The sequence below is a fragment of the Syzygium oleosum genome, unplaced genomic scaffold (genome assembly GCF_021117445.2).
Source record: "Syzygium oleosum isolate NSW1041296 unplaced genomic scaffold, Sole_v2.1 Sole_v2.25, whole genome shotgun sequence".
Classification (NCBI taxonomy): domain Eukaryota; kingdom Viridiplantae; phylum Streptophyta; class Magnoliopsida; order Myrtales; family Myrtaceae; genus Syzygium; species Syzygium oleosum.
In genome coordinates this window covers 5740548-5763913 of record NW_026607509.1, presented here as the reverse complement: position 1 = coordinate 5763913, position 23366 = coordinate 5740548, and the positions used below count along the sequence as shown (strand labels likewise).

At 42.4% G+C, this 23366-nt stretch overlaps 4 protein-coding genes and 1 pseudogene across 4 annotated transcripts; 4 read left to right on the top strand and 1 right to left on the bottom strand.

The window, feature by feature from the left end:
* Positions 1-309: 309 nt before the first annotated feature.
* Positions 310-1197, top strand: LOC115687549 (uncharacterized). Its single transcript, XM_030613163.2, has 2 exons — positions 310-582; positions 833-1197. The coding sequence occupies exons 1-2, from the start codon at positions 430-432 to the stop codon at positions 974-976; spliced, it is 297 nt and encodes a 98-aa protein (XP_030469023.1). The 5' UTR covers positions 310-429; the 3' UTR covers positions 977-1197.
* Positions 1198-6450: 5253 nt separating this feature from the next.
* On the top strand, positions 6451-7016 carry LOC115687550 (dirigent protein 6-like; annotated as a pseudogene).
* A 643-nt stretch (positions 7017-7659) lies between these two features.
* Positions 7660-13764, top strand: LOC115687543 (uncharacterized). The gene is made up of 7 exons (XM_030613155.2): positions 7660-8616; positions 8731-9039; positions 9174-9457; positions 9992-11023; positions 11763-11931; positions 12469-12626; positions 13333-13764. The coding sequence occupies exons 1-7, from the start codon at positions 7893-7895 to the stop codon at positions 13573-13575; spliced, it is 2919 nt and encodes a 972-aa protein (XP_030469015.1). The 5' UTR covers positions 7660-7892; the 3' UTR covers positions 13576-13764.
* A 985-nt stretch (positions 13765-14749) lies between these two features.
* On the bottom strand, positions 14750-17044 carry LOC115687544 (protein BOLA4, chloroplastic/mitochondrial). The gene is made up of 3 exons (XM_030613156.2): positions 16722-17044; positions 16109-16176; positions 14750-15207 (listed from the first exon to the last, which is right to left on the bottom strand). The coding sequence occupies exons 1-3, from the start codon at positions 16986-16988 to the stop codon at positions 15057-15059; spliced, it is 486 nt and encodes a 161-aa protein (XP_030469016.1). The 5' UTR covers positions 16989-17044; the 3' UTR covers positions 14750-15056.
* A 1936-nt stretch (positions 17045-18980) lies between these two features.
* Positions 18981-23348, top strand: LOC115687571 (RNA polymerase sigma factor sigA). Its single transcript, XM_030613189.2, has 10 exons — positions 18981-19146; positions 19247-20072; positions 20149-20347; positions 20441-20533; positions 21322-21450; positions 21586-21639; positions 21730-21807; positions 21923-21985; positions 22593-22705; positions 23001-23348. Exons 2-10 carry the CDS (start codon positions 19333-19335, stop codon positions 23107-23109), a joined length of 1578 nt encoding a protein of 525 aa, XP_030469049.1. The 5' UTR covers positions 18981-19146; positions 19247-19332; the 3' UTR covers positions 23110-23348.
* Positions 23349-23366: the final 18 nt, after the last annotated feature.

Below are 23366 nucleotides of genomic sequence, written 5' to 3'. Positions count from 1 at the left end.
TATTTATTTTTATTTTTTAGCTTTGTGATTTTGACAATTTCTAATACCTGGATAACAACATAATTTTCTGACCGAAGACATAGGCAACGTGTGAGAGAGACAAGGCCCTAATAATTGTTAGTTCGAGCTGCTAGGAATGCAATAAAATCAGGTCAAGCACACAAACGGTACAGAAGCGTGAGTGGCTCTTCCTGGTTCCTGCAGTTTTCACGGGCAGTTTTGTACCGAGAATAGGCAAGTTGTTTTAGAGAAATCCATGCCAAAGCCACCAAGTCAGGGGACAAAGAACACGTATCAATTTGACCAACTACCAAATACTTTTTCTTATTGCTCACTCTACCATTTGCAGACAAGGAAAAAAAAACAAGAAAGAAGAAGAAACTCGCACCACCTGAAGAAGGCAACACATATCAGCTGAGAAAACTGAAAATGGCTAGCCCCGAAGCTGCGAACGGCATATCAGAAACCTCCGATCAGACATTCCCGGCTGTGGACATCGAGAATGAACTGAATCCCGGTCTGAACACAAAAGTTGAAGTTGACCCTGTATCGTCTGCCGTGGCTGCTTCCTTGGAGGTTAAGGTAATTAATTCCAATTATACCGCTTAAGTGTTATAGGAATTTTCTGGCACGAATTCGTTGAATTCCAACCTCATGCTATTCCGCAACAAGATCTTTGTGAATTCATCTTTTAATCGTCCAATATTCGTGTGTTAACCTCCAAATTCAACAAGACAGATACGCCATCATCACTATATCTTAGAAAAAAAAATTTGACTTTTGCTATTTAATCTGTCCCATCTTGTTGACTGGTCTTTTTTTGTCACTCAAGGAACAAGCTGAAGCAGCTCAACAGCAAAAAGAAAGAGAGAAGGACGCCATGCAATCGCTCAAATCGGCCATCTTAATTTCCGCAGCGGTGGTTGCAGTGGCAGGAGCAATCTTCGCCATAAGCAAGAAGTTGAGAGAGAAATGAGTGCTTGAAGCTTGACAGTTGCAATATCAGCAAACTCTCGATTTTGCTTTAGTATTCCCAGTTTTTCTTTTTTGCTTTCCAAACATGGGACTTTTCATTTGCTTTTCATATTCTTTTCTTTGTAGCTCTGCCGCGAGAGGATTATTTTTAGGGAAGCAGTGGATTTGGACGATGGAACTATACATTATTTATTAGATATATGTGAACTGTTGCATTTACAATATGGTACTTCTTTTTATTATCAACTTTCGAAGAGATGAATTCTTGGTGAATGCGATATGCCCTTACATAAATCAGCTTCTCTTAGGTTATGTGCTTTTGTGAGCACCTTTGTCATGGCAGTTCAGAAAAGTTTACTTTTCCCAAAAGCAACCGCTGCTTCATTTCTTCCTAGACATGATCATCTCACATTCAGGAACTTAATAAAAATGCCCTATTTCTCAACATATAAGCCTGTGGAACAATGACACAAACAATTCATGAACTTTGGTTCAATGTGCAATTTAATCCCTAAACTTTTAATTTATTTAATGTAGTGCATGAAATTTAGTCTAATGTTCAATGTGGTCCCTGAACTTTTAATTTGGTCAATGTAATCCCTAGACTTTTGATACATGTTCAATGTAGTCCATGAATTATATGAAAATGTTCAATGTAATGCCTGAACTTGAATTAATGGAAGCAATACTTGATCATTTTCATATAGTTCAAGGACTAAATTGAACATGTACCAAAAGTTCAGGGATGATATTGAACAAATTAAAAGTTTAGGGACCACATTGCACTTTGGATTAAAGTTCAGGGATTATATTGAATAAATTAAAAATTCATGGACCACATTTGTGACATCCACGATTCGGACCCTGGATCGACCAAGGGAAATGACCAGCGAAAACGGTATGTGGACTGATCCGAGGGGCGGCCATGGACCAATCGGTTTGGTCAAAATAGGTAACTAAGGGATCAGTCATGATTGGATCAAAAGATCGTCCATGGATCAGCCATGGAATCGGTAGTGAATCGACTTCCCAATCATGAAAGTCGATTAGAGTGATACGACCATGGATCGACCGCTCGACCACAAGGATCAGCAGTGGAATGATCACAGACGGTCATGGATCGATGTCGCATGGGCATGCGTCGGTGACGGTTGATTCCGCACGGCCATGCACCGGTCACGGGCAACCATGGACCGATTCCGATGTGATCGATTCCATACGACTACATGACAACCGAGGATTGACCATGGATCATTGATGTTTGAACATGGACCAGTTGTAAATCGGCCATGGATCATTGCGTTGAGACGGGAAGGCCATGGACGGGCCATGGACCAGACCAGGAGCCTTGCCGCTTGGCCGCGGACTAGGCTTTGTGCCAACTGTGCAAGCCAGGCCCTGTGCCTGACCATGGACTGGTCATGTGCCCGTCAATCCGGCCCCATGCCCAACCATGTGCCAGCCATTGTGCCTAACACTTGTGCCAGCTCTTATGCCCGTCAGTTCCGGCTAGTACTCGATCCTTTGCCTAGTCAGACTCGGCCACGTGCTTGGCTTTGTGCCTTGCCATGTGCCTAGTACTTGTGATCAATCAATACAGGCCATGAACTAGGCCTTGTACTCAACCAATACCATCCAATGCCGATCAGGATTGGCCACGAGTCAGGCCCTGCGCCCGGCTATGTGCCAATTCCTGCGTTCGGCACATGTGCCGGCACAGCGCCAGTGTAGCCCAAACGTGTGCCCGACACGACGCCCGTGCAGCCCGGCCCTGTGCCCAATCAAGCCCGGCCGAACAGGCCATGCGCCTGGACAGCCCAACTAGTCCAACCTTGTGCGTTCAGCCCGGTCTTTGGCTCAGTTGTACCCGGTCATATTCGAGCATATTCCAAACCTGAACCTCTGTCCGAATGGGATGGTCGATCGCGAATGGGCATGTAAACTCACTTATCTTAGTTGCCTCTTAAACTAGGCATTGGTGAACATTAGTGTCCAAGAACAAGATGAGACATTAGATTAAATGATATGCACCAATTATTGAGTGTTCTTGAAAATGAGCACATGATCCATGCCCAAAGACTTCATGAATAAGAGGACAAAAATTGAATTAGCCAAGTCAATGGCATTATTGGCAACTTCTCTTGCAACTTGGCCAATAATAGAGTTTGTCTTACAAGACACCCATGATAGGGACCAACACCAATAATAGAGACTATAAACCAATAATTGAGTATCTTGAAGATGAAGACAAAGTGTCTCACGCCCAAGACAAGGAAGAAAGGCTAAAGACAAGTCTAGAAAGGCTATCATTGAAGCCTTGGTCTTAAATGGCCTAATAGGACATTATGACCCTACTTAGTAACTTGAAAGCCAAGTTAAGGAATGAATGGCCCAAGTTAAAAGCTTGAGGAAGAAGCTTAATTATGGCAAAAACTTTCAAGACCACCTTCATCATTAGTTAGACTTTTGGTCCTTCTTCATAATTAACTTTGTAGGCCATGCTATAAATAGGAAAGTATCCCCACTTGACCCCTTCTTTCTCACGCCTGCCCTACCTCATTCGGCCAACCCCTCTTCTCACGCCACTCCCTCTTTCTCTCTTTCACGCCACACACACTCGGCCAACCCCTTCCTCACCCACTTTCTTTTTGGTCCCCACTAAGTCTTGCCTTTTGTTTAAGTTGTTGTAAGTAGATTCCCTAATCTCGAGATAGGATATTGTGATGCGTTAATGACTTGTGTCTTTACTCGATCCGTGCTAGAGACTTGCTTGTTGTTTGCTTGCATGTTTTGTTGATTGCAAAGCATAGTCATGAGTCAAAGCACGACTCGGCCGCGAAAGAGGGAACGTATGTCTTCTACGCACGCTATGGCGTATGGACTGGACATTGCTTGGCAAAGGTTCAATATTGAGGCATATCGAATCCGAGCTAAATACGGTTTTGTTCAACGTTTGGCGCGTCGAATCAAGTCACAAGCCCTGAACCGTGGCCAACATACTAGATGCTTACAATTTTTATTGTCCATGAATTTAATTTACACTCACGCCTTCGGGCCATTTTGTTTGCATGAACTAAGTAAGAAAGATAAGAAACCGGATTACCTGGTGATTGTGATGCGTGGACACACGAGGGACTAAAGCCGTCTACGATGGACTTCGAGACGTTGCCCGATGGATTTCAGATGCCCGATGGATTCCGGATGCCCGATGGATTTCGGTTAATAATAAATTAATCCCGTGTGTTTGTTCTCGTGTGATCGAGATACTGAGTGTTGATGCATGCGCCATTTATGTACCATGCTTGATGTTCTCTTAGTTAATGCGTGAACCCTAAATAGTACGTAACCAAGGTAAGACACGTCTTTACTATTGATTTGCCATCGATATGAGGGGCGATAAAAGTTTAGGTGCATGTTCGCCGACGATTGCTTCCTCTAACCTGATATTAGTAGATTTACTTATTGAGTTATTGACTCACTCCCCGTGGTTTTTCCTCAGACGTGTAGGATGCCGACCCACCCGTTCGTTTTGATACCCCAGTGGAACTAGTAGTGGACTTGTTGGACATCATAAATGCGGGCGAGAGTAGAGCCCACCGCAAGGTCATCTTCCAGGTCATGGTGGACGAGGGCCTAGACAACCCCGTTCCTCACACGTACGAGGTCTGGTACATGTGGACTGAGGGCGGCCTGTTCGGTCCCCTTCGCAGGTTCAATGGGCAATTTGAGGGAGTGAATGGTCCCGCGCCCGAGGGTGGCGCGAACAGCGTGTAGGCGGGACGAATGAGTGGGGGAGGAGGCCGGATTTTAAGAAGCGAGTCTTCGGAGCGTTTTGTGGAAGTCACAGTAGCGGAGTAGGATAACCCGACCGTGTGTTTTGACGGCTAAGGGCTTGTAATGATAATCACTATCATATAAATATAAGCGTGCTTGTAGTGTGTTTCTTAATCCCGTTGTTGTTTGATGTTGTTGTGATTGTCTCGAGTATATGCTTCCGCTTGCTCGTAACAAAAGATAAAAACGAACGGGATGTCGCAAAAATAACCCCCGCAGATTCACGTTTTCGAGCCGGAGCGTGACAACATTGCACATTGGACCAAAGTTCGTGGACTATTTATGTCATTTTCCTTTCTTTTGTTTTAGAGTAAAACCAAATCTCGACATTAGATATGAACTTATTATTCGGAAAAATATTTAGTGTCTAGATTGGAAAGTACATTAACAAAAAACCAGAGAGAGATAGGGAGAGCATGAATTAGGTGTGTTTAGTCCTTCCATTAATTCAAGTTCGGAGACTACATTGAACATTTTTATATAGTTCAGGGACTACATTAAATATGTATCAAAAGTCCAGGTACTACATTAACCAAATTAAAAGTTCAAGGATCACATTAAATATTAGGCTAAAATTTAAGAACTACATTAAACAAATTGAAAGTTCAAAGATAAAATTGCACATTAGGCTAAGGTTCAGAAACTGTTTGTATCATTTTCATTAGACTGTTTTTATCAATTTCTTTTTGGATGCTTGTATTAATACTTGGAAGATGGATATAAAAGAAAGATGCATGTGCTTATTATTTAAACTTGTTAAATTTCTATTAACGAATGATTTCATTATTTTATTATGCTTCCGCATGTTCAAAAGAAGTAATAAATAATTTAAGGAAAGATCTCGTGCTGTGCATGATGTTCTGGGTTGTCACACTTTTATTCCATTGGGACCGAAGTTCTTGTGATATTTAGCCTTATTGCTTTCCACGTTTGATCAAAGAATAAACTTTCCTAGTCCAAAATACCCCGATGTGCAAATTTCGGCCATATTAGGAGAATTTATGGGCTTGGGCTTGGCCGAATTCCTCATCTCGCGGGCTTGCCCTTGGAAATTTAAATAAGATTTGGGCCTTCCTCCTTCAACCCATGTAGCACTTTCGGCTAAATCCAAAGCAATTTACAACTAGACTGACTTTAAATGCAATTTATGTGGGCATATTATTACCAAATGAAAGATGTTCCTAGTGCCTATAATGCAAATGCGAAATAAGTTAATGATATATTTGTTTAAGGCTTGGGGTCGACCTCTAAATTTCTTAGCCGATAAATGATTAAATTTGTCAACAATATTCATTTAAAATTTCAAACCAAAGATGTGGCATTTCGATATCCGAACATTCGTTATAATTCAAACCATCCAAGCTCATCTACAAGATTGCACCATCTCTTTGCATATCCAAACTAATCAAGATGGAGTTACCTTGTGCTTTTACAGTCAGATTACATCCATTAGAAGACAAATAGTGGTTGATCAATATCTTAAATGAAAAAATAATTCAAAGAAACGGTATAACGAATTTAAAAAAAAAAAGTATAATCACTACAATGAAATGAGGGGTCCGATTCCTAAATAAGGTGTAGCGAAGCCCCATCTATGGTCACAAGCATTATCCAATTTCTAGCAACTACAGATAGTTAACCATGAGAAACGTTGTTGCACACAAATCGTGCTTCCTCCTCCTCCTCCTATTCACAAGCCAATTTGCATTGGCCACCAAGAAAACCCTCAACAAGGAACGCCCATGCGAGAGGTTCGTCCTCTACAACCAAGACATGCTCTTCAGCGGCAGCGACATGGCCAACCCGACATCAGCAGTGGTCACCAACGGCACCGGGCTTGGAAACTTCTACTTCGGGTCATTGATCGTGTTCAATGGCCCGATGACGAGAGATAATCATCTTCTCTCCCCAGTAATCACTTGAGCTCAAGGCTTCTATTCCTACGACATGAAAAGTGACTACAACGTATGGCTCGACTACACTTTAGTGTTCAATTCGACAGAACATAAGGGCACGTTGAACATAATGGGCGCAAGTATAATAGCGGCTAAAACTAGGTATCTTTCTGTCGTGGGTGGATCGGAGATTTCTTCATGGCAAGAGGGATCGTGACCATCGAAACCGATACTTTTCAGACGAGTGTTATTAGACAAGCTTCAGACCTAGGGATTAAATTCTTGTGGCAGCTTTTATATACCATAGGATAAAATCTCGATTCACAATCTCCATGGTTTGTGAAGAGTAATCTTGGTTGAAACACCTGATGAAAAAAAGAAGCATATTGATTGACTATTTGACTTTCTTCCGAGAGCTCTCATTCTTTAGTGTGTTCTGCAAGAAGAGAAATTCAATATGGATCCAATTAAGCATTTTTCATTACGTTCTTGACTACGATTGGCACTTTGTGAGAATCAACTATGGAAGTTATAAAATAATTTTAGGCTCTATTTATTCCACAAAAAATGAATAATTTAAAAATTATTTTCATAATAAAAAAATAAATAATTTAAAAAAATATTTTTCTAAAAATTATCTCGCACTTGCAATGCCCAGGACATACGAAATGTAAAAATAATTCCCAAAGTGAATAATAGGGCACGGAATCTCGCTGGGAGATGGTCTGCAAGAATCAGGAATTGACTTGGATGGAATACAAGAGTGGAAAGAGAAGAAGGGGCCGAAAAGGGATATATAAAAAGGACAGGGCAGCGAGTATCCACGTCAACCAAGGATCCGAGCGCAACCGTGGCACCACACAATCAGGAGCGGCCAATCAAGGAACGCGGTTGGGATGGGATCCTCTCCTGGAGTGGAGTTCCTCCCGCAAGCGGTCAAACGAGATGTCATTCGTGCACAGCGGTTGTGTTCCTTCTTTCAAGAAAATCAAAAGACAGAATGTGCACCGCGACGCAACTCCATTCCGCGCCTCAAATATAAATGAATTTCTGACGCGCCTCGAAAATAATTAAATATCGTCGGTTTTTGCCTGAGTATTTGTGCGTGATGTGGAGTGCAGCGTGAGTTGCAGCAGGCGTGTTTTGGGGGAGGGAGGGAGGGAGGATTAAATAATATAGCGGGCGAATATGGAAGCAGCAGCGCCTTGCTTCTGCTGCGGCAGTGTGTCTGTATCGGCAACGTTGGCCCTGAAGCAGTCCCTCGCCGTCCGATCTGCTCCTAATAATGTTCAGCTTCACCCTCCGTCCATTTGCCTGCAGATGCACAAGGGGCGCCTCAGTATCATCCACTACCGGATGAGCGATGCCAGCGATACTGGTATCACCCAGAGGAGGACGAGGAGCCGGAGTCGCATTCCCAAGAAGAAGCCCACCCTCGACCCCACTCCAACTTCTGGGGAGGGAGACAATCCGAAGAAGAAGAAGAAGAAGAAGGACGCAGCGGCGGCAGTGGAAGCGGGGACGGTGAGTGTGGGGGCGCTGCACCAGAATGGGGACCCCCTAGGGCGGAGAGACCTGGGCAAGAGCGTGGTGAGCTGGATATGCCAGGCCATGCGTGCCATGGCCTCCGATTTCGCTGCCGCCGAGGTGCAGGGCGAGTTCTCGGAGCTGAGACAGCGGATGGGACCTGGCCTCACTTTCGTTATTCAAGCCCAGCCTTACCTCAATGCCATTCCCATGCCCCTTGGACTTGAAGCCATCTGCCTCAAGGCTTGTACTCACTACCCCACTCTCTTCGATCACTTCCAGCGTGAGCTCCGCGATGTTCTCCAGGGCCTTGAGCGTCAGTCCGTGGTCCCTAATTGGTGTGGCACCGAGTCCTGGAAGCTGCTCAAGGACCTCGCTTCTTCCGGTTGCTCTCTTAACTCTCCTTATCTGCCTCTCCCTTCTTCTTTTAGCATTTCTCCCTTTCTGTTGGGATTGTTGGTACTCCACCATTAAGAGCTCACGATCCTAACTCTTTCAGCTCAGCACAAGGCGATCGCCCGCAAGGCATCCCAGCCGAAGCCTGTGCTAGGTGTTCTGGGGTTGGACGTGGAGAAGGTCAAGTCTATACAGAGGAGGATAGACGACTTCACCAAGAACATGTCTGAGCTCCTCCGTATTGAACGGGATGCCGAACTTGAGTTCACACAGGAGGAGTTGGATGCTGTCCCCATGCCTGATACTAACTCCGACACATCAAAACCGATTGAGTTCATTGTCAGCCATGGCCAGGCTCAGCAAGAACTCTGCGACACCATCTGCAATTTGTATGCAGTTAGCACATCTACAGGTGCGTTCCTTTTCTATGATCGATTCCATTTAATTTCTCAGCTGTCTGTACTATCTTATTGTCACTTCATTTGAAGTCTTACTGGTACTTTATGCTGCTGGGCTCTTGCTCCTGGTGCGTGCTGAACTAAACAGGATTAGGTGGGATGCATCTGGTGGTGTTTAGAGTAGAAGGGAATCACCGGTTGCCACCAACAACATTATCTCCTGGCGACATGGTATGCGTGAGAATGTGCGATAGTCGGGGTGCAAGCACAACCTCTGGCATGCAAGGCTTCATACACAACCTTGGCGAAGATGGTTGCAGCATCAGTGTTGCTTTAGAGTCTCGCCATGGTGATCCTACTTTCTCCAAGCTTTTTGGGAAGACTGTACGAATTGATCGCATACAAGGATTAGCAGATGTGCTGACATATGAGGTACACTAGACGATTTAGAATTCTACAGCTATCTGCATTTCCATTTCCACCATATCGATACCAAAAGTTCATTGTTCTCATATAGCTTGGAACTAGGGCTTTGTCTCCCTTTTCCAATGTAGGTGCCATTGTACTCTAATTTTATCACTGGGTCAAACTAAATGGCTCCGTAGCAGGGATATAGAACCCTGAAAGCCTTGGCAGACCGATCCCGAGAGTTCTCTTTCTAATATTTAGACTGTAAGAGGTTTAGCAACTTTTACCCAACATCCCAAATCCCTAGTGATGACAAGAATCTTGATTCCATTTTAATCACCTGTGGAATTGTTTAGCTGCTTGTTTCCACTAAAGACTTGACCTTTCGGTTATAGAAAAGTCTCTTCCTTCTTCGGAGGATTTATAGGAAAATCTCTTCCTTCTTCGGAGGATTTATAATCATCCCTGCATTCTTCCACGCGTTTCTATTTCTCTGCTTTTGAAACTTATTAACCTGGTTATAATTGGACTGAACGATTCTGTAATTATATCTTGTAGCGCAACTGTGAAGCACTTATGCTACTCCAGAAGAATGGCCTACATAAAAAAAATCGTTCAATTGCTGTAGTGGCTACTCTATTTGGAGATGAGGAAGATGTTGCCAGTCCAGAGTTTAATCAGTTGGTGGATTGGGCTGAAGCAGAGCTTGAAGGATTGTCGAGTTTCAGAACATTTGATGATTCTCAGAGAAAAGCAATCGCCTTGGGTTTGAATAAGAGGCGGCCTCTATTGATAATCCAAGGGCCTCCTGGGACTGGGAAAACATGTTTGCTTAAAGAGCTTATTGTTCATGCAGTTCAACAAGGTGAAAGGGTGCTGATGACAGCTCCAACAAATGCAGCTGTTGATAACATGGTTGAAAAACTTTCGGATATTGGGCTTGACATTGTACGAGTGGGCAATCCGGCACGTATATCTGATTCGGTAGCCTCAAAATCATTAGGAGAAATAGTAAATGTGAGGCTTGAAAGTTTCCGAACAGAATTCGAGAGGAAGAAAGCAGATCTAAGGAAAGACCTAAGACACTGCCTTAAGGATGATTCTTTGGCTGCTGGCATACGTCAGCTTCTGAAGCAGCTAGGTAAGACCTTTAAAAAGAAGGAGAAAGAGACTGTGAAAGAGGTACTCTCTGGTGCTCAAGTTGTGCTTGCTACAAACACTGGAGCAGCTGATCCTTTGATCCGCAGACTGGATTCCTTTGACCTGGTTGTTATAGATGAAGCTGGTCAGGCAATTGAACCATCATGCTGGATACCTATATTGCAGGGAAAGCGCTGTATACTTGCCGGTGATCAGTGCCAGCTTGCCCCTGTGGTTTTATCAAGGAAAGCCCTAGAAGGCGGCCTTGGTGTATCACTAATGGAGAGAGCTGCAAATTTGCATGAAGGAATCCTGGGGACCTTATTGACAACACAATACCGTATGAACGATGCAATTGCAAGTTGGGCCTCAAAGGAGATGTATGATGGATTATTAAAATCGTCTTCTACTGTTTCTTCGCATCTTCTTGTTGATTCCCCATTTGTGAAGGTAAGACTTTTCTTTTTGATTTCTAGATTATTTTTCATTCTAGCACAGGTTTGTACTCATGTTTTCGAGAGTAGGTGTCTGAACTCGGTTCTCCCACCTCCCCAGAGCAACCTAACTATTTCACCGGGAATCTTTTGGTTCTTGGTTTGTTTATATCCATGTTTTAACTGATTGTTGTGATCTGACTGATTTTAAATGCTGAAGGGGCCATGCTATCACAATAGCACTTAATGTATCATATTCATGCTCAGAATAATAATTGTGATCTATCATTTTGCCGTACTGGATCTTAAATAAACAAAATTGATACCAGAAACCATGTCAACTGCATTAAAACAAAGAATTGGGTTATCAAAATGCTATGAGAACCTTGTTCTACTGACTGGCTTAGATTCTGGCTCTAGCCTCCTTAAAACATACACAATCCAGCGTGCCTTATCTCATAGGGCAGATGTATGCATCCAAGACAATTCGGTGTCATTCTTATTTAAGAATGATGAAATGCATTTCACTATTGGTATGTTCCATTTCTTATTTATGAGAACAGTGGAACTCCTGTTCTGCACTTCCTGAGCAGTGTATGATCACCAAACTATCAAACTGAATGTTGAAGTAAGGGTATATATCATTTTAAAAGGCGGTAGACTAGCCTAAACTTACTGTCAAAGACTCTTTAGTAACATTCTTGCAAAGGTAATGTTAACCAAAAGCATCATTTAAGCCCTCTGCCTTACTGCAGCCAACATGGATGACACAGTGCCCATTGCTGTTGCTTGATACTAGAATGCCATACGGAAGTCTTTCAGCTGGTTGTGAAGAGCATTTGGACCCAACTGGAACAGGCTCATTTTACAATGAGGGGGAAGCAGAGATTGTTGTACAGCATGTGTTTTCCTTGATTTATGCTGGTAAAAGCCTCTTCTTCCTCTAGATTATCAGTGTTGGACAGTTTGCGCATAGGCTTATCTTTTATATTCCATTGAAGCTGGACTATATTCTATCTTCTCTTTCTTTCTCATTGCTGAGTTTATCTTCTGCAAGTATTGTCTTCCTATAGATGTCTGTACGTCAAGTCACTGCTCGTTCAATGTACTGAATTTATGTTCTTAGGCAAATTGCAAGGCTCCCTGTTATTCTAGAAGACCTACATTTTTCCCTCTCTAAAGGTTGACGTGCTTCGCATACAGTGCATTCCTCTTTAGAAATGTGCATTTGGGCAGATACTATCCGAACATATGCATATTTTTTGTGACCAACTATTTCAAGTTAGTTGCTGTTTTTACCCACAACCATCTGTCATGGGCAATGATTACGTGTACAGTGATACAACTCGGGATTTTGACTGGCGAAATTTTAACATAGCCATAAATTCCTCCCACCATACAGTGTGCACCGCTTGGCAATTTGCACTAGTTCTATAACTTCCTAGCTGGCCTTTTGCGCAGGTGTGAGTCCAAGAGCAATAGCTGTGCAATCTCCTTATGTTGCTCAAGTACAACTTTTGAGGGACAGGCTTGATGAGCTTCCAGAGGCAGCAGGTGTTGAGGTTGCAACCATTGATAGTTTTCAAGGTCGGGAGGCTGATGCTGTCATTATATCTATGGTATGATCTGTACCAAAGCTGTGCATTTCAGCTACCTTTGATTGCATGTATTTTTAGCTAGGATTTGTACCTCTGTCATGCAAGATGCTAAGAAATTCCGGTCGAGCTGTCTCCTGAAATCCATCAGCATTCCTGTCGCAAGTTAGAGCTTGTTTTGTATGGCTCCATTCTGGGGCTTTCTAGATTTTTGCCGGTGGTGATTTCAATTTAGTTAGCTGTAGAAGCTTCTACTAAAGAAAATGTACAAGAATGAAGACGGACATGATATTTAATCATTTGAGAGTAGGCATTTTCCACACCTATTTTCCTTAAAACCATAAGAAACCCCCGCTCTGAATCAACATCAATTTTATTCATTACCTTTTTGTGTTTGTCACCTATTAATGGTAGAGACATGAGATGTCTTCCTTAACCCTCCAAAATTAGAGAGATTTTTTGTGGCTTCTGGAGGAAATAAATACCTCCTATTCCCTTCCATTTCAATTGCCCAAAAAAAGGAACCATTTCTCTAGGTTATTTTTCCTTTTGACTTCTTTCTACTTCTTTTGTAGAGCACGTCTTAAGATATAAAGCATGATGAGATTTGAACTTCTGTTTGTTCTATTTCAAGTGTTCTCTACTCTGCTAGTTAATAATCAACAGTCTGCGGAGAATCACTCTCTGCTGTTACTCCTGTATTTGACGCTTGCGCTCTTCTCTCCCTCAGGTCCGCTCAAACACTTTAGGAGCAGTGGGATTCCTCGGGGATAGCAGGCGCATGAATGTTGCCATAACGAGGGCTCGGAAGCATGTCGCTGTTGTGTGCGATAGCTCAACAATATGCCATAACACATTCCTGGCCAGGCTATTGCGTCATATCCGCTATTTTGGTAGAGTGAAGCATGCTGAGCCTGGTAGTTTCGGGGGATCTGGACTCGGGATGGATCCTATGCTGCCATCAATTAATTAAAATCTGAATGACCAACCATAGTGGTCATGACAGTATTCATGTTATATCTCCATCTTTGCCAATTGTATATGCAGCACAATACACATTTTTTACATCATTCTACAATGAAGTTCTTCCCTTGTACAGAATATTCCAACGGCCCTTCCTTTTCTTTTTTCAGGATATAAAAAGCATTTTAAATTATTGAAATATGGTGTATTGTGCTAAGGCTTGTTGTCAAATATCGAAAATCCTCATTGGTTGATGATACAAACTTCTACAGTGTATCTTAGATCAGGCAAAAAGTTTTCGAGCCGGACTTTACTGGTACACATACACAATATCTGCGATGCTGGACTAGTTTGTTGTTGCGATTGCAAAACTGTATGTTGCTTCATCATACTCATTCTGATAAGTCTTGTTTGTCTATTCATTTGATTTATGAATTTGTTCGGTAATGCTGGTTGACTAGTTTGCCTATTAGACCTTATTCTCGTGTTGAAATATAGCAAATGGACATACACGGTCGAACCAAACCGCTAGTGACCCATTTTGCCTCGAGTGATTTCCAAATGTTCGAACAGTCCTACAAAGTGGCAGCTCAGCAATGCACCCCTCACCTTAGCTATTGCATATTGTAATAACCACCTATGACTTCAGTTATGACATTTATTCCCTCTCTTTTCCTGCAAAATCACATGCACAATTATTGCAAATGTGGAAGCACTTAACACAATTATTGGACTAAAAGCGGATTCGAGTAAAAAATTTCTTTTCCATGATAACTTCTTTAGAAATCAAAAGAATCCAGAGAAAGAACAACCGCAAGAAAACGAGGAGTCAAACGTACAATTTTCAAAATGGAAAACATAACTCCCGGAGTTGCATAATGAAAAAGTCGAAGTTTCGAGGAAAGCATCAGTTTCTTTCCTCCCAAAAGAAGATATAAGAAAAGGTAGTACTAGTAATTGGCAAAGATAGAGAAATGAAATGCCAAAGTGAGCTTTATTATTATTTCCGACCCAGTTCCCACCTGTTAAGCATTTACAAGTTACAACCATCCAGTTTGCGTGATATTTCCAGCATAGGACTTTAACCAAAATGGCAACTTGTTATCAATCCGATGTACTCATTCCAACTTTGCGATAACATGAAATAGCTGATCAGCCAAAAAGGAAAAAAAAAGCACCTCATAACCCGTACAACCATAACTTTTTCCTGCGATTAGACCAAATCATCTTAAGATGACTCCTAATAATGCCTTTTCAGTCAGCGTGCTATGTCACATGCACCGTCATCTTCTCTAAACTTTGTATCAAAGAACGCACAGTATAATTGACCAACCAAAATTGAAACTCAAGTATCATTGATACTAGATTACACCTGCCTGGCCATAGACTAAAGAAAGTGCCAGAACGGAGAAACCAAGTACTGACATAATTTGATCAGGATAGTCCAACTTCAACTCAAGTCTTCACCTGCATTGCTGTTGATGCATTATTTTAGTCTGATGCAGCCTCAGAAGGGGTACGTGTAGTCATCTGGTCCACGGCATGCACTGTATTTTGAAGCTCCTCCCATATGGCTTTATAAACCATCCTCTGCCGATTTACGGCTGATTGACCCTCAAAGGATGCAGCTACAACATCAATGCTACAAAAAGGCCGATGAATGATTATGCACAGGGACAGGAAGACAATTGGAGACACAGTGGAACTAATGTGACCCCTCAAGTAATTGGAAAGGGGATGGCAAGCACCAATCAAGAAAAGCACATAATATTGACTTCTGAAACGTCTATGTATCATCACTTTGCATGCAAAATAAGCGTCAGTACAGAAAATGGACAAAAGAGGGAGTAGCTTTAGGGAAAATATGCCTCGTAACAGCCTTCATAGAACACCATCACAGCCAATTAGAATGCTAATAGGATCATTCCTAACTTTATGCTACAATGGAACAGCATCACCAACCTTGTCCTGCACGCCCAAATAGGCATATCAGTGGTTTCTAACAATCTGACGCAGCAGGCATGTTTCCACAAATATTCTGTAAACCCTCGGTATATAAACCACTCAACCTTAGTTGTGACTGTTGGATTACACCAGGGTCACGATTGAGTTGCGGATCAGGTATCTATTATGAACAAAGATTGTATAACAACTTTAGGATCAAGATGTTCACGTCTGCAGAGAATATGTATATTGGCTACACACTATAACTGCTCGATCCAATATCATTCCATATAGATGTGTGAGATTTGACCAATGCACCAAAGCCAAGTCACACGTAAGAAATACTTTGCGTCTCATGTTCATGAAAAATGAGCATTAACTTGTGAGATGATCCACATGAAATCATGTTTACGTCACTCCCATTCAAATAACAAGAAATTTGTGAAAATAGCATGGTAGGCAATGCAATACAGTGGACATTAGCCTGTAAATGCGAGAGCACAGCCAAATCAAAACCGAGCGAACCCATAAACGTTATAAACAAATTCAGCATATGATTCACTAGTACAATGACACAGCACTACGGAAGATAAGCTTACCTCACATGCCGACCATCCCCATAAGCATCTTTCACGACAACCGATTCCGCATTGAGATGCTCCTTGATCTATGAAAGCCAAATGTAGATCGTGAATTGAAAGAGGACAGGTCATGCCCCATAATTAGTAGCTGTTCCCAAATAGAGGTGATTGAACAGTGTTGATGAGCTAGAGGCATGAACACTTGAGAGCTTACAACTTCAGCCCGTTTTTTATTTTGTTATATTGAACTGAAAACTTCTGAAAGGCAAAAGCAGTTCTTTTTTCTTTTTATTGTTTCCTGTCGAGTAAAAGGGTATATGGCAAGAGCAAGATATGTATCTAAGCAATCAGAAAGAATAGAAAAGCGTAAGACTATCTAATCGAATAAGAAAAACAGCAAGGCAACCCAGTCCCGAGAGGTTTCTGAGTACTGGGTCCTTGAGCATTTCTGCAGAAACTCTTTCCACCCGAACACCCAACAGGGTGAATAGCACAGTCACTGCTATTTCCAGCGAGTAAAGGCGACAATTGCATTGAGACGGACAGCAGCAACTAGCGTTCCTGTTTATAAGAGAGCGGTGTTCCCAAATCTCACGACACGTGGAGATTGAGGAGGAGAAGGGAGAGGTACCTTGTTCTGCATGGACTGCATCAGAGGGGAGTCGATGGAACCGGCGTCGTTCACGTGCGCGGCTCGGATGCTGAACCTGAGCACGGGAGCGCCGCCAGCGAGACCTAAACCCGACCCACCGTTGCTCAGGGCGACGGTGCGTTTGTGAAATCCGCGAACGGCCGCAGACGACCCATTGGATAGGCTGGAAGAGGGATTGGCGGATCGGAGAAACAATAGGCGCGAGACTGATGAGAGCAGGTAAGGCCTCACAAACACGTTGGCCATGGCCGCTTCCGCCTCTGCAATGTGCAAAATGCCCCCCCCCCGTATTGTATTCTCAGTCCCACTTAGAAAAAGGTCAATGCTGGATGAGGAGGGTCTGGTCAAACGTACCCGCCTCTTTTCCCACTTTTTCTTGCACCAAAAATCATATCAATCTAATCAATTTTACAATCAAATCCTAAACATTTCAAATTAATACCAAAAAAATATTCAATATTGTGGCTATTATATCGTTCGCCGACGAAGAATTGAAGTTTTACCGTTGATTAGCTGAAATGAAAATGCCATTTAAGCTGCCAACTGAATTTATTTTCTTCCTTTTTTTAAAATTTTGCTAAACACCATCCAGAAATGTATAATGATCAATATTCCTCAGTATATGTGAGATTTTCCTTTTATATATCCACTCTGATAAGAAATTTTTTTTTTCCAGTTTATAAGTTGGAGAAAGTCTTTCTCAATCTTTTTTCCACTTAATATAATTACTTTAAACGAGGTTTCGGTTGATATTTTTCGAATAAAATGAGTTTGTGTAAACATTTGAAAAATCTTTTGAGAGAATTATTGTTGTTTTGGATAGTAGAGTTTATGTGAAGAACTACAAGATTCAAGAATGCTCCTTACAAAACTTTTTGGCAAGGTAGAGATTTCATGAGAGAAACTTTTTTAACAATTATGATCAAATTTATTAATTTGCATGATCTTGTGTTTATTTCATTCCTCAGATTTTTTTTCTTAATGTGATAAATAAGTATATGACAATTGTTCCACAAAGCTTGGGAAGTTATTATATGCTTAAATAATTTGCGAAACTCCTGGAAAGTACGGGAGTGGTGCAACAATGTATGACCACCGCCAAAAAAATAACATAGTGCTCAAAATCCAAATTCTCAACAGGGTTTGGGTTCCAAAAGTCAAATTGTTGCGGAGATTATGGTTTCGCCACCTTAACCGTGACAATCTCGAGATCTAATCATGTAATCGTGACAATTGTCACCGTCATTAAGGTCTCAAGAACCATAACAATGGCAACGTCAACCGAGTTTAAGATGCTGCTGCCACTGTAACGCTACACCTCTACCGCTCCTCCACCACCACCTCCTCAACTTCAAAGTACTATTACATCTAGGGTCTTGAAACCCTAATCTCTATTCATGCGCGATTAAGTCTCTTGAGCTGTCGATTTGGCGCCTACTTGACACCGCAAAAGTTTTGAATATGAATTTAATTTTATAGATAAAGAGCGTTGGGAGGAGGGATCCACCCAGCTAACTTCTTTGAACTTACTGTAAGTGCATCATTAAGTCTCCCAGTTATTGAGAGAAAATAGGGACATGACATGTATCGTCTTCCTATTTAAATCAACATTTTGACGATACGATTTGATAAAACAAGACATAGATTGTTTTAAACAAAGCAAACTGATAAAATATGATATTCAATTTCGAGAAAAATAGAAAAGGAGCACCACCAACAACATTATCCAAGTAGTCACTACACTTGTGATTATCAAGGGATTACGTGGTGATACCCATAAGTGCAAGAAACATTATAGTACATAATGGATTAGAATGTATATAACGGCAAAAGCCACTGCACACGGAAGTATCAGTTTTAACCTACGGGATGGTTGTTGATTTTAATGCTGATACGAGGATGATACTTTCTCATATTCCATAAATCGCGGTTAAGTCTCTGATTCCGCTAACCGAGCCTACTTCTCCTGCGAAGAGGAGGAATGACACAGCAGGAGATTGGGGGAACATGCAGGCGAGAGAGAGAGAGAGAGAGAGAGAGAGAGAGAGGGCCAAATGGCGGATCGAGCACCACTGGAAGCGGGACCCAATATCCCGATCCACCAATGGCAGGCCCTTCTGCCATATCTATCTTTAAACTCCCCCCTCGTTTTTTTTCTTTTTCTTTTTGATAATATCTCCCCCTCCCCCTTTCATCCACCCACACCATCGCCAATTCGCAACGTAGAGGCAAATAATCTCTCCGTTTTTCCTTTTTTTCTTTTTTTTCTGAAAGGAAAATCGTAAACAATTGGACAGGAGAGAGCTGGGGCGGGGGGAGCAGCGGAGAGTTTGCGTGTTTGTTTGGTTAGCAAAACCGGTGAAGACAGTTGGCGGAACATCGACTTCTTCACCATTCGATTCAGGTAAAGCGCTTCCCCACATCTTCCCCCTCCATTGAATTTGCTGTGATTCCCACTCCTTTCTAAATTTCGGACTTGGGGTTTTGTTTCGTTTCGATCCAAGTTGGAGGATTTCGATTTCGAGCGCGGGATGGTCACTACTGCCACTGGTGGAGATCGCCTTCTTTAAGAAGAGCCTCTTTCTCGTTGATGATGGCCACAGCTGCAGTCATCGGGCTGAGCGCTGGGAAGAGGCTGTTGAGTTGTTCCTCCTCCTCCTCCTCCTCCTCCTCTTCCTCTTCCTCTTCCTCGTCGTCGTCGTCATCCTCCTCCTCCTCTGATATCCCCGACAACTACAAGCTCTTCTGCGTCAGTGCCAGTGCCAGTGCCGGCGATCGTATCTCCACCACCAAGCATGCCATTGTCCCCAAGCGCCCTCCCAACTCCATCCCCTGCTTCCGCTCTTCCCATCGACTCCCACCTCCCACCAAAGCTCTCACTCAACGTCTCCAGCCCTCCTCGTTCCCCATCTCTCTCGACTCGCTTGAAGATGAAGATGGAACTGAAGAAGATGGGCATCATGTCCCTGAGGTCGACTATTCGGTGGAGGCTCTTCTGCTGCTGCAGAAGTCCATGCTGGAGACCCAGTGGAGTCTCTGCTTTGAGCGCACCGTGCTCGCTGATTCCGCTAAAGACAAGCCCACCAAGAAGATCCCCGTCATTTGCTCTGGCCTTTCTGCTCGCCAACGCCGATTGGCCTCCAGGAGGAAAATCTGTTCCCCCGGCGTGGGCCGTCAGCTAAGATTCGCTATTAGCCCCGACCTCCTGCAACACCGTCTCCACGGTTATGTCAAGGGCGTCGTCAGTGATGACTTGCTCACCCACGGAGAGGTCGTTGCCCTCTCCAACAAAATCAAGGCTGGCCTTTTCTTGGAGGAGCGCAAATCCAGGTACCCTTTTCTCTTTGGCACTCGCCTGTTGGTTATCTAAGTGCAAAGTTGTCTGAATTTCCTATCGATGCTACAGACTGAAAGAGAGACTGGGTTGTGAGCCCTCTGATGAACAGCTTGCTACCTCCTTGAGAATTTCTCGCGCTGAGTTACGGTCGAGATTGATCGAGTGTTCCTTGGCAAGAGAGAAGCTTGCGATGAGCAATGTTCGTCTCGTCATGTCCATAGCTCAGAGATATGATAACATGGGTGCTGAAATGTCCGACCTTGTTCAGGTATCCACTCTCTCCTTTATCCAATCTGCGCTCCCTTAGTGCATTTAACTGCGATTATGATCCGTTTCACTCTGTTACCACTTCATAATATAGGGTGGTTTGATTGGGTTACTGCGTGGGATAGAGAAATTTGACTCGTCTAAGGGTTTCAAGATTTCAACCTACGTTTACTGGTGGATACGTCAGGTAAGTCTCAACTTCCTCCTACTTATTTGTAGATAAATTAAAAACTGACAGTGAAAAAGGTACTCAGTTGAGACTATAGTTGTCGTATAAGTATGAGAACTGTTGCTAGAGTTTAGGGTTGGGTCGACGGTATGGGGTTTCTACGTCAATGTATTGTGGATTTTCTAAACTTTATCTGTGGAGCATAACCTTTCCTTCTGATGACCGAGGTTATTCTAGTGTTTGTGGTTTTGTTGTCAAGAGGCATAGTTCTGTGCAGAAGCTGATGTATGGATCCATATAACCAGTCACATGTAATTGGAACAAGGCTGCTTATTGTTTGTGATCCCGTTGAGACATCAGATTGCCCGCCTCATCCTCAATTTCCATTGATCCATTAAACTTTATGCAGTATCTTGGTCAATTTTTTTTAGTTTTATTTAGTCCGTTTGGTTCCGATCTTTGGGGCTCTGGTGTGATGATGGTCCCCATATCTGTTCGACTTTAAAACTACATAGGAAAAAGATTCGTAGCAATTTCGCATTAAAGGAAAGGCCATGCACATTATGTCGATGATTTGTGCGATAGTGTAATGGAATTATAATTTTGCGAGGAAAGGTCACTGACTACAAAATAGAGCACTGTGGATTTCTGTGAATATCCATTTTTTTAAGAGTTACTGGAGACTATTTGCTCAAGTCGCAACTCTTTTAACACTTAATATCAAATGACTTTCTTCATAAGTTTGCTCTTGGATGCTTTGAAGGTATTGCTTCAGTCTGATAGTGATTGTACTTTCCTGAATTCAGGGTGTTTCAAGAGCATTAGTGGAGAACTCTAGAACCTTGAGATTGCCGGCTCATTTGCACGAAAGGTTAGGTTTAATTCGCAATGCGAAGGTAAGACTGGAAGAAAAAGGAATCACTCCCTCCATAGATGTAAGTTGACTGTCATATGGCTGTCAAATGGAATTTCAATCCTCTGGCTTAGTAGAGTAGTCATGTGAGTGCCAAATCATTGGGATGCTTCGCTCATCTCATCCTCTTTCCTGTGTCTTTCTTTTCTGTTTTCAGAGGATTGCAGAATGTCTGAACATGTCTCAGAAGAAAGTCAGGAATGCCACAGAGGTAGCGATTATGATAGAGATTACTTGTTGTCATACATGGACACATGCTTTCGGTTGATCTTATGCGTATTGACGGATGGCAACTATGCAGGCAATTGGTAAAGTTTTCTCTCTTGACAGGGATGCATTCCCTTCTTTGAACGGTCTGCCAGGTGAAACTCACCATAGCGTAAGTATCACTCCAGTAACTTATCCTCTGATATCATATAGAACTTGTGTTGTACAGTTTACACTGCTCTGACACCAATGTTTTGTCTTCCAATTTTGTTTTTGGTATCTTTTAGTACATTGCAGATATTCACGTCGAGAATAACCCATGGCATGGAGTGGATGAATGGGCACTCAAGGTAGAGTTGCAGCCTTGTGAAGCTTTATATTTATGTAACAAATTAAAGGCCTTCAAAATGCTAGAAAGTATCGAACGCTTCAAATTTGAAGGCATCCTGGTGCAACAGTCAGTCTTTTACAAAGTTTAGCATGACTAGAAGGAGGGTTTCGGTTTTCAGGCAAATTTTTGCAGTTATGGAATCTTCTAGTCCTTGTGCACGAAAGAAATTTTTGGCTTGGTGGTTTTCATTCTGGTTTTTAGTTTTGTACTGATGAATGGTGGAGAGCAAGTCTTGAAACCTTAGGTTTGCTTTCAATTGCGTTGAGAAAAATTTGTCCTATGAAACTGTTTTCACTATTTGTACAGTAAAATTAGCTTCTGGTAATTTTGAGAACTTCACACACTACCAAGTAAGATAGTTGCAAGTTTGATCTTTCAAGTGTAACAAACTGCCACAAGAGGTATGCTATTTAGATTGTTGATTTGGAACAATCTGCCTGATGGCTGGATCAATAAATATGACCAAAATAAGATTACATTAATGGAATTTCAATTATGCTGTACTATGGTTTCACTGCAAGGTTGGTGAATATGCGCGGAAGTAACATTGGCTGAACGACATGCAGGATGAAGTAAACAAGCTTATGAGCGTGGCACTCAGCCAAAGGGAGAGAGAAATCATACGCCTTTACTACGGCTTGGATAAAGAATGTCTTACATGGGAGGACATCAGTAAGCGGTGAGTATTCATCAACTACTATATCGCATTTACTGATCAATGCACAGGTGCATTTGGTGCAAGACTGCTAGTGCTACACAGCATTAGTTTCAATCTATATGTTTCAATGTTTGGAATTTCGTATGAATGTGACTATTATTAAGATGAAAGATGGTAACGCTCAGGCAGTCAGCAGAGTCGGCAGTCAATCAGTGTAAACGTTAGAATTACCAAATGAGCAAAGCAGTCTTTATTGTAATTGGCCCTTTTCTCTTGCTAATTTGTAATATTTTAACGCTCGTTGATCACTTTGCAGTATAGGTTTGTCCCGGGAAAGGGTAAGGCAAGTTGGGCTAGTCGCACTAGAGAAACTAAAACACATGGCAAGGAAGAGAAAGATGGAGGCCATGCTGCTGAAACAATAAAATTTTTGGTTTCGTTTCACTTTCAGCTTTAGACAGCACAGAAATTGGATGGTGTATATATATTGGGAAGAGAGGATTTTTCCTTATTTTACGTTTCTGACCTGCAATGGTGATGAGTATGATGTAAAAGGGCCTCTATAAACTCGGGGCATTTTGTAACTAAAGCTGAACGACTGATCAGGATCCTGCCTGTTGAAGTATTTGTGGATTAAAGCGATCGCAGAAACAATGTATTTGTCCGTTGTAAGGCTTCACAA

Bases quoted from the DNA above. Each gene is read 5' to 3' on its own strand.
- LOC115687543 (XM_030613155.2), top strand. From the start codon at position 7,893: ATGGAAGCAGCAGCGCCTTGCTTCTGCTGCGGCAGTGTGTCTGTATCG. The intron at 11,024-11,762 runs GTAAGACTTTTC...GCCTTACTGCAG, and splicing joins TTGATTCCCCATTTGTGAAG to CCAACATGGATGACACAGTG. The intron at 12,627-13,332 runs GTATGATCTGTA...TCTCTCCCTCAG, and splicing joins ATGCTGTCATTATATCTATG to GTCCGCTCAAACACTTTAGG.
- LOC115687549 (XM_030613163.2), top strand. From the start codon at position 430: ATGGCTAGCCCCGAAGCTGCGAACGGCATATCAGAAACCTCCGATCAG. The intron at 583-832 runs GTAATTAATTCC...TTGTCACTCAAG, and splicing joins CTGCTTCCTTGGAGGTTAAG to GAACAAGCTGAAGCAGCTCA.
- LOC115687544 (XM_030613156.2), bottom strand. From the start codon at position 16,988: ATGGCCAACGTGTTTGTGAGGCCTTACCTGCTCTCATCAGTCTCGCGC. The intron at 16,177-16,721 runs GTACCTCTCCCT...TGGCTTTCATAG, and splicing joins TGCAGTCCATGCAGAACAAG to ATCAAGGAGCATCTCAATGC. The intron at 15,208-16,108 runs GTAAGCTTATCT...GCCTTTTTGTAG, and splicing joins GGGGATGGTCGGCATGTGAG to CATTGATGTTGTAGCTGCAT.
- LOC115687571 (XM_030613189.2), top strand. From the start codon at position 19,333: ATGATGGCCACAGCTGCAGTCATCGGGCTGAGCGCTGGGAAGAGGCTG. The intron at 21,451-21,585 runs GTAAGTTGACTG...TTCTGTTTTCAG, and splicing joins GAATCACTCCCTCCATAGAT to AGGATTGCAGAATGTCTGAA. The intron at 21,808-21,922 runs GTAAGTATCACT...GGTATCTTTTAG, and splicing joins CAGGTGAAACTCACCATAGC to TACATTGCAGATATTCACGT.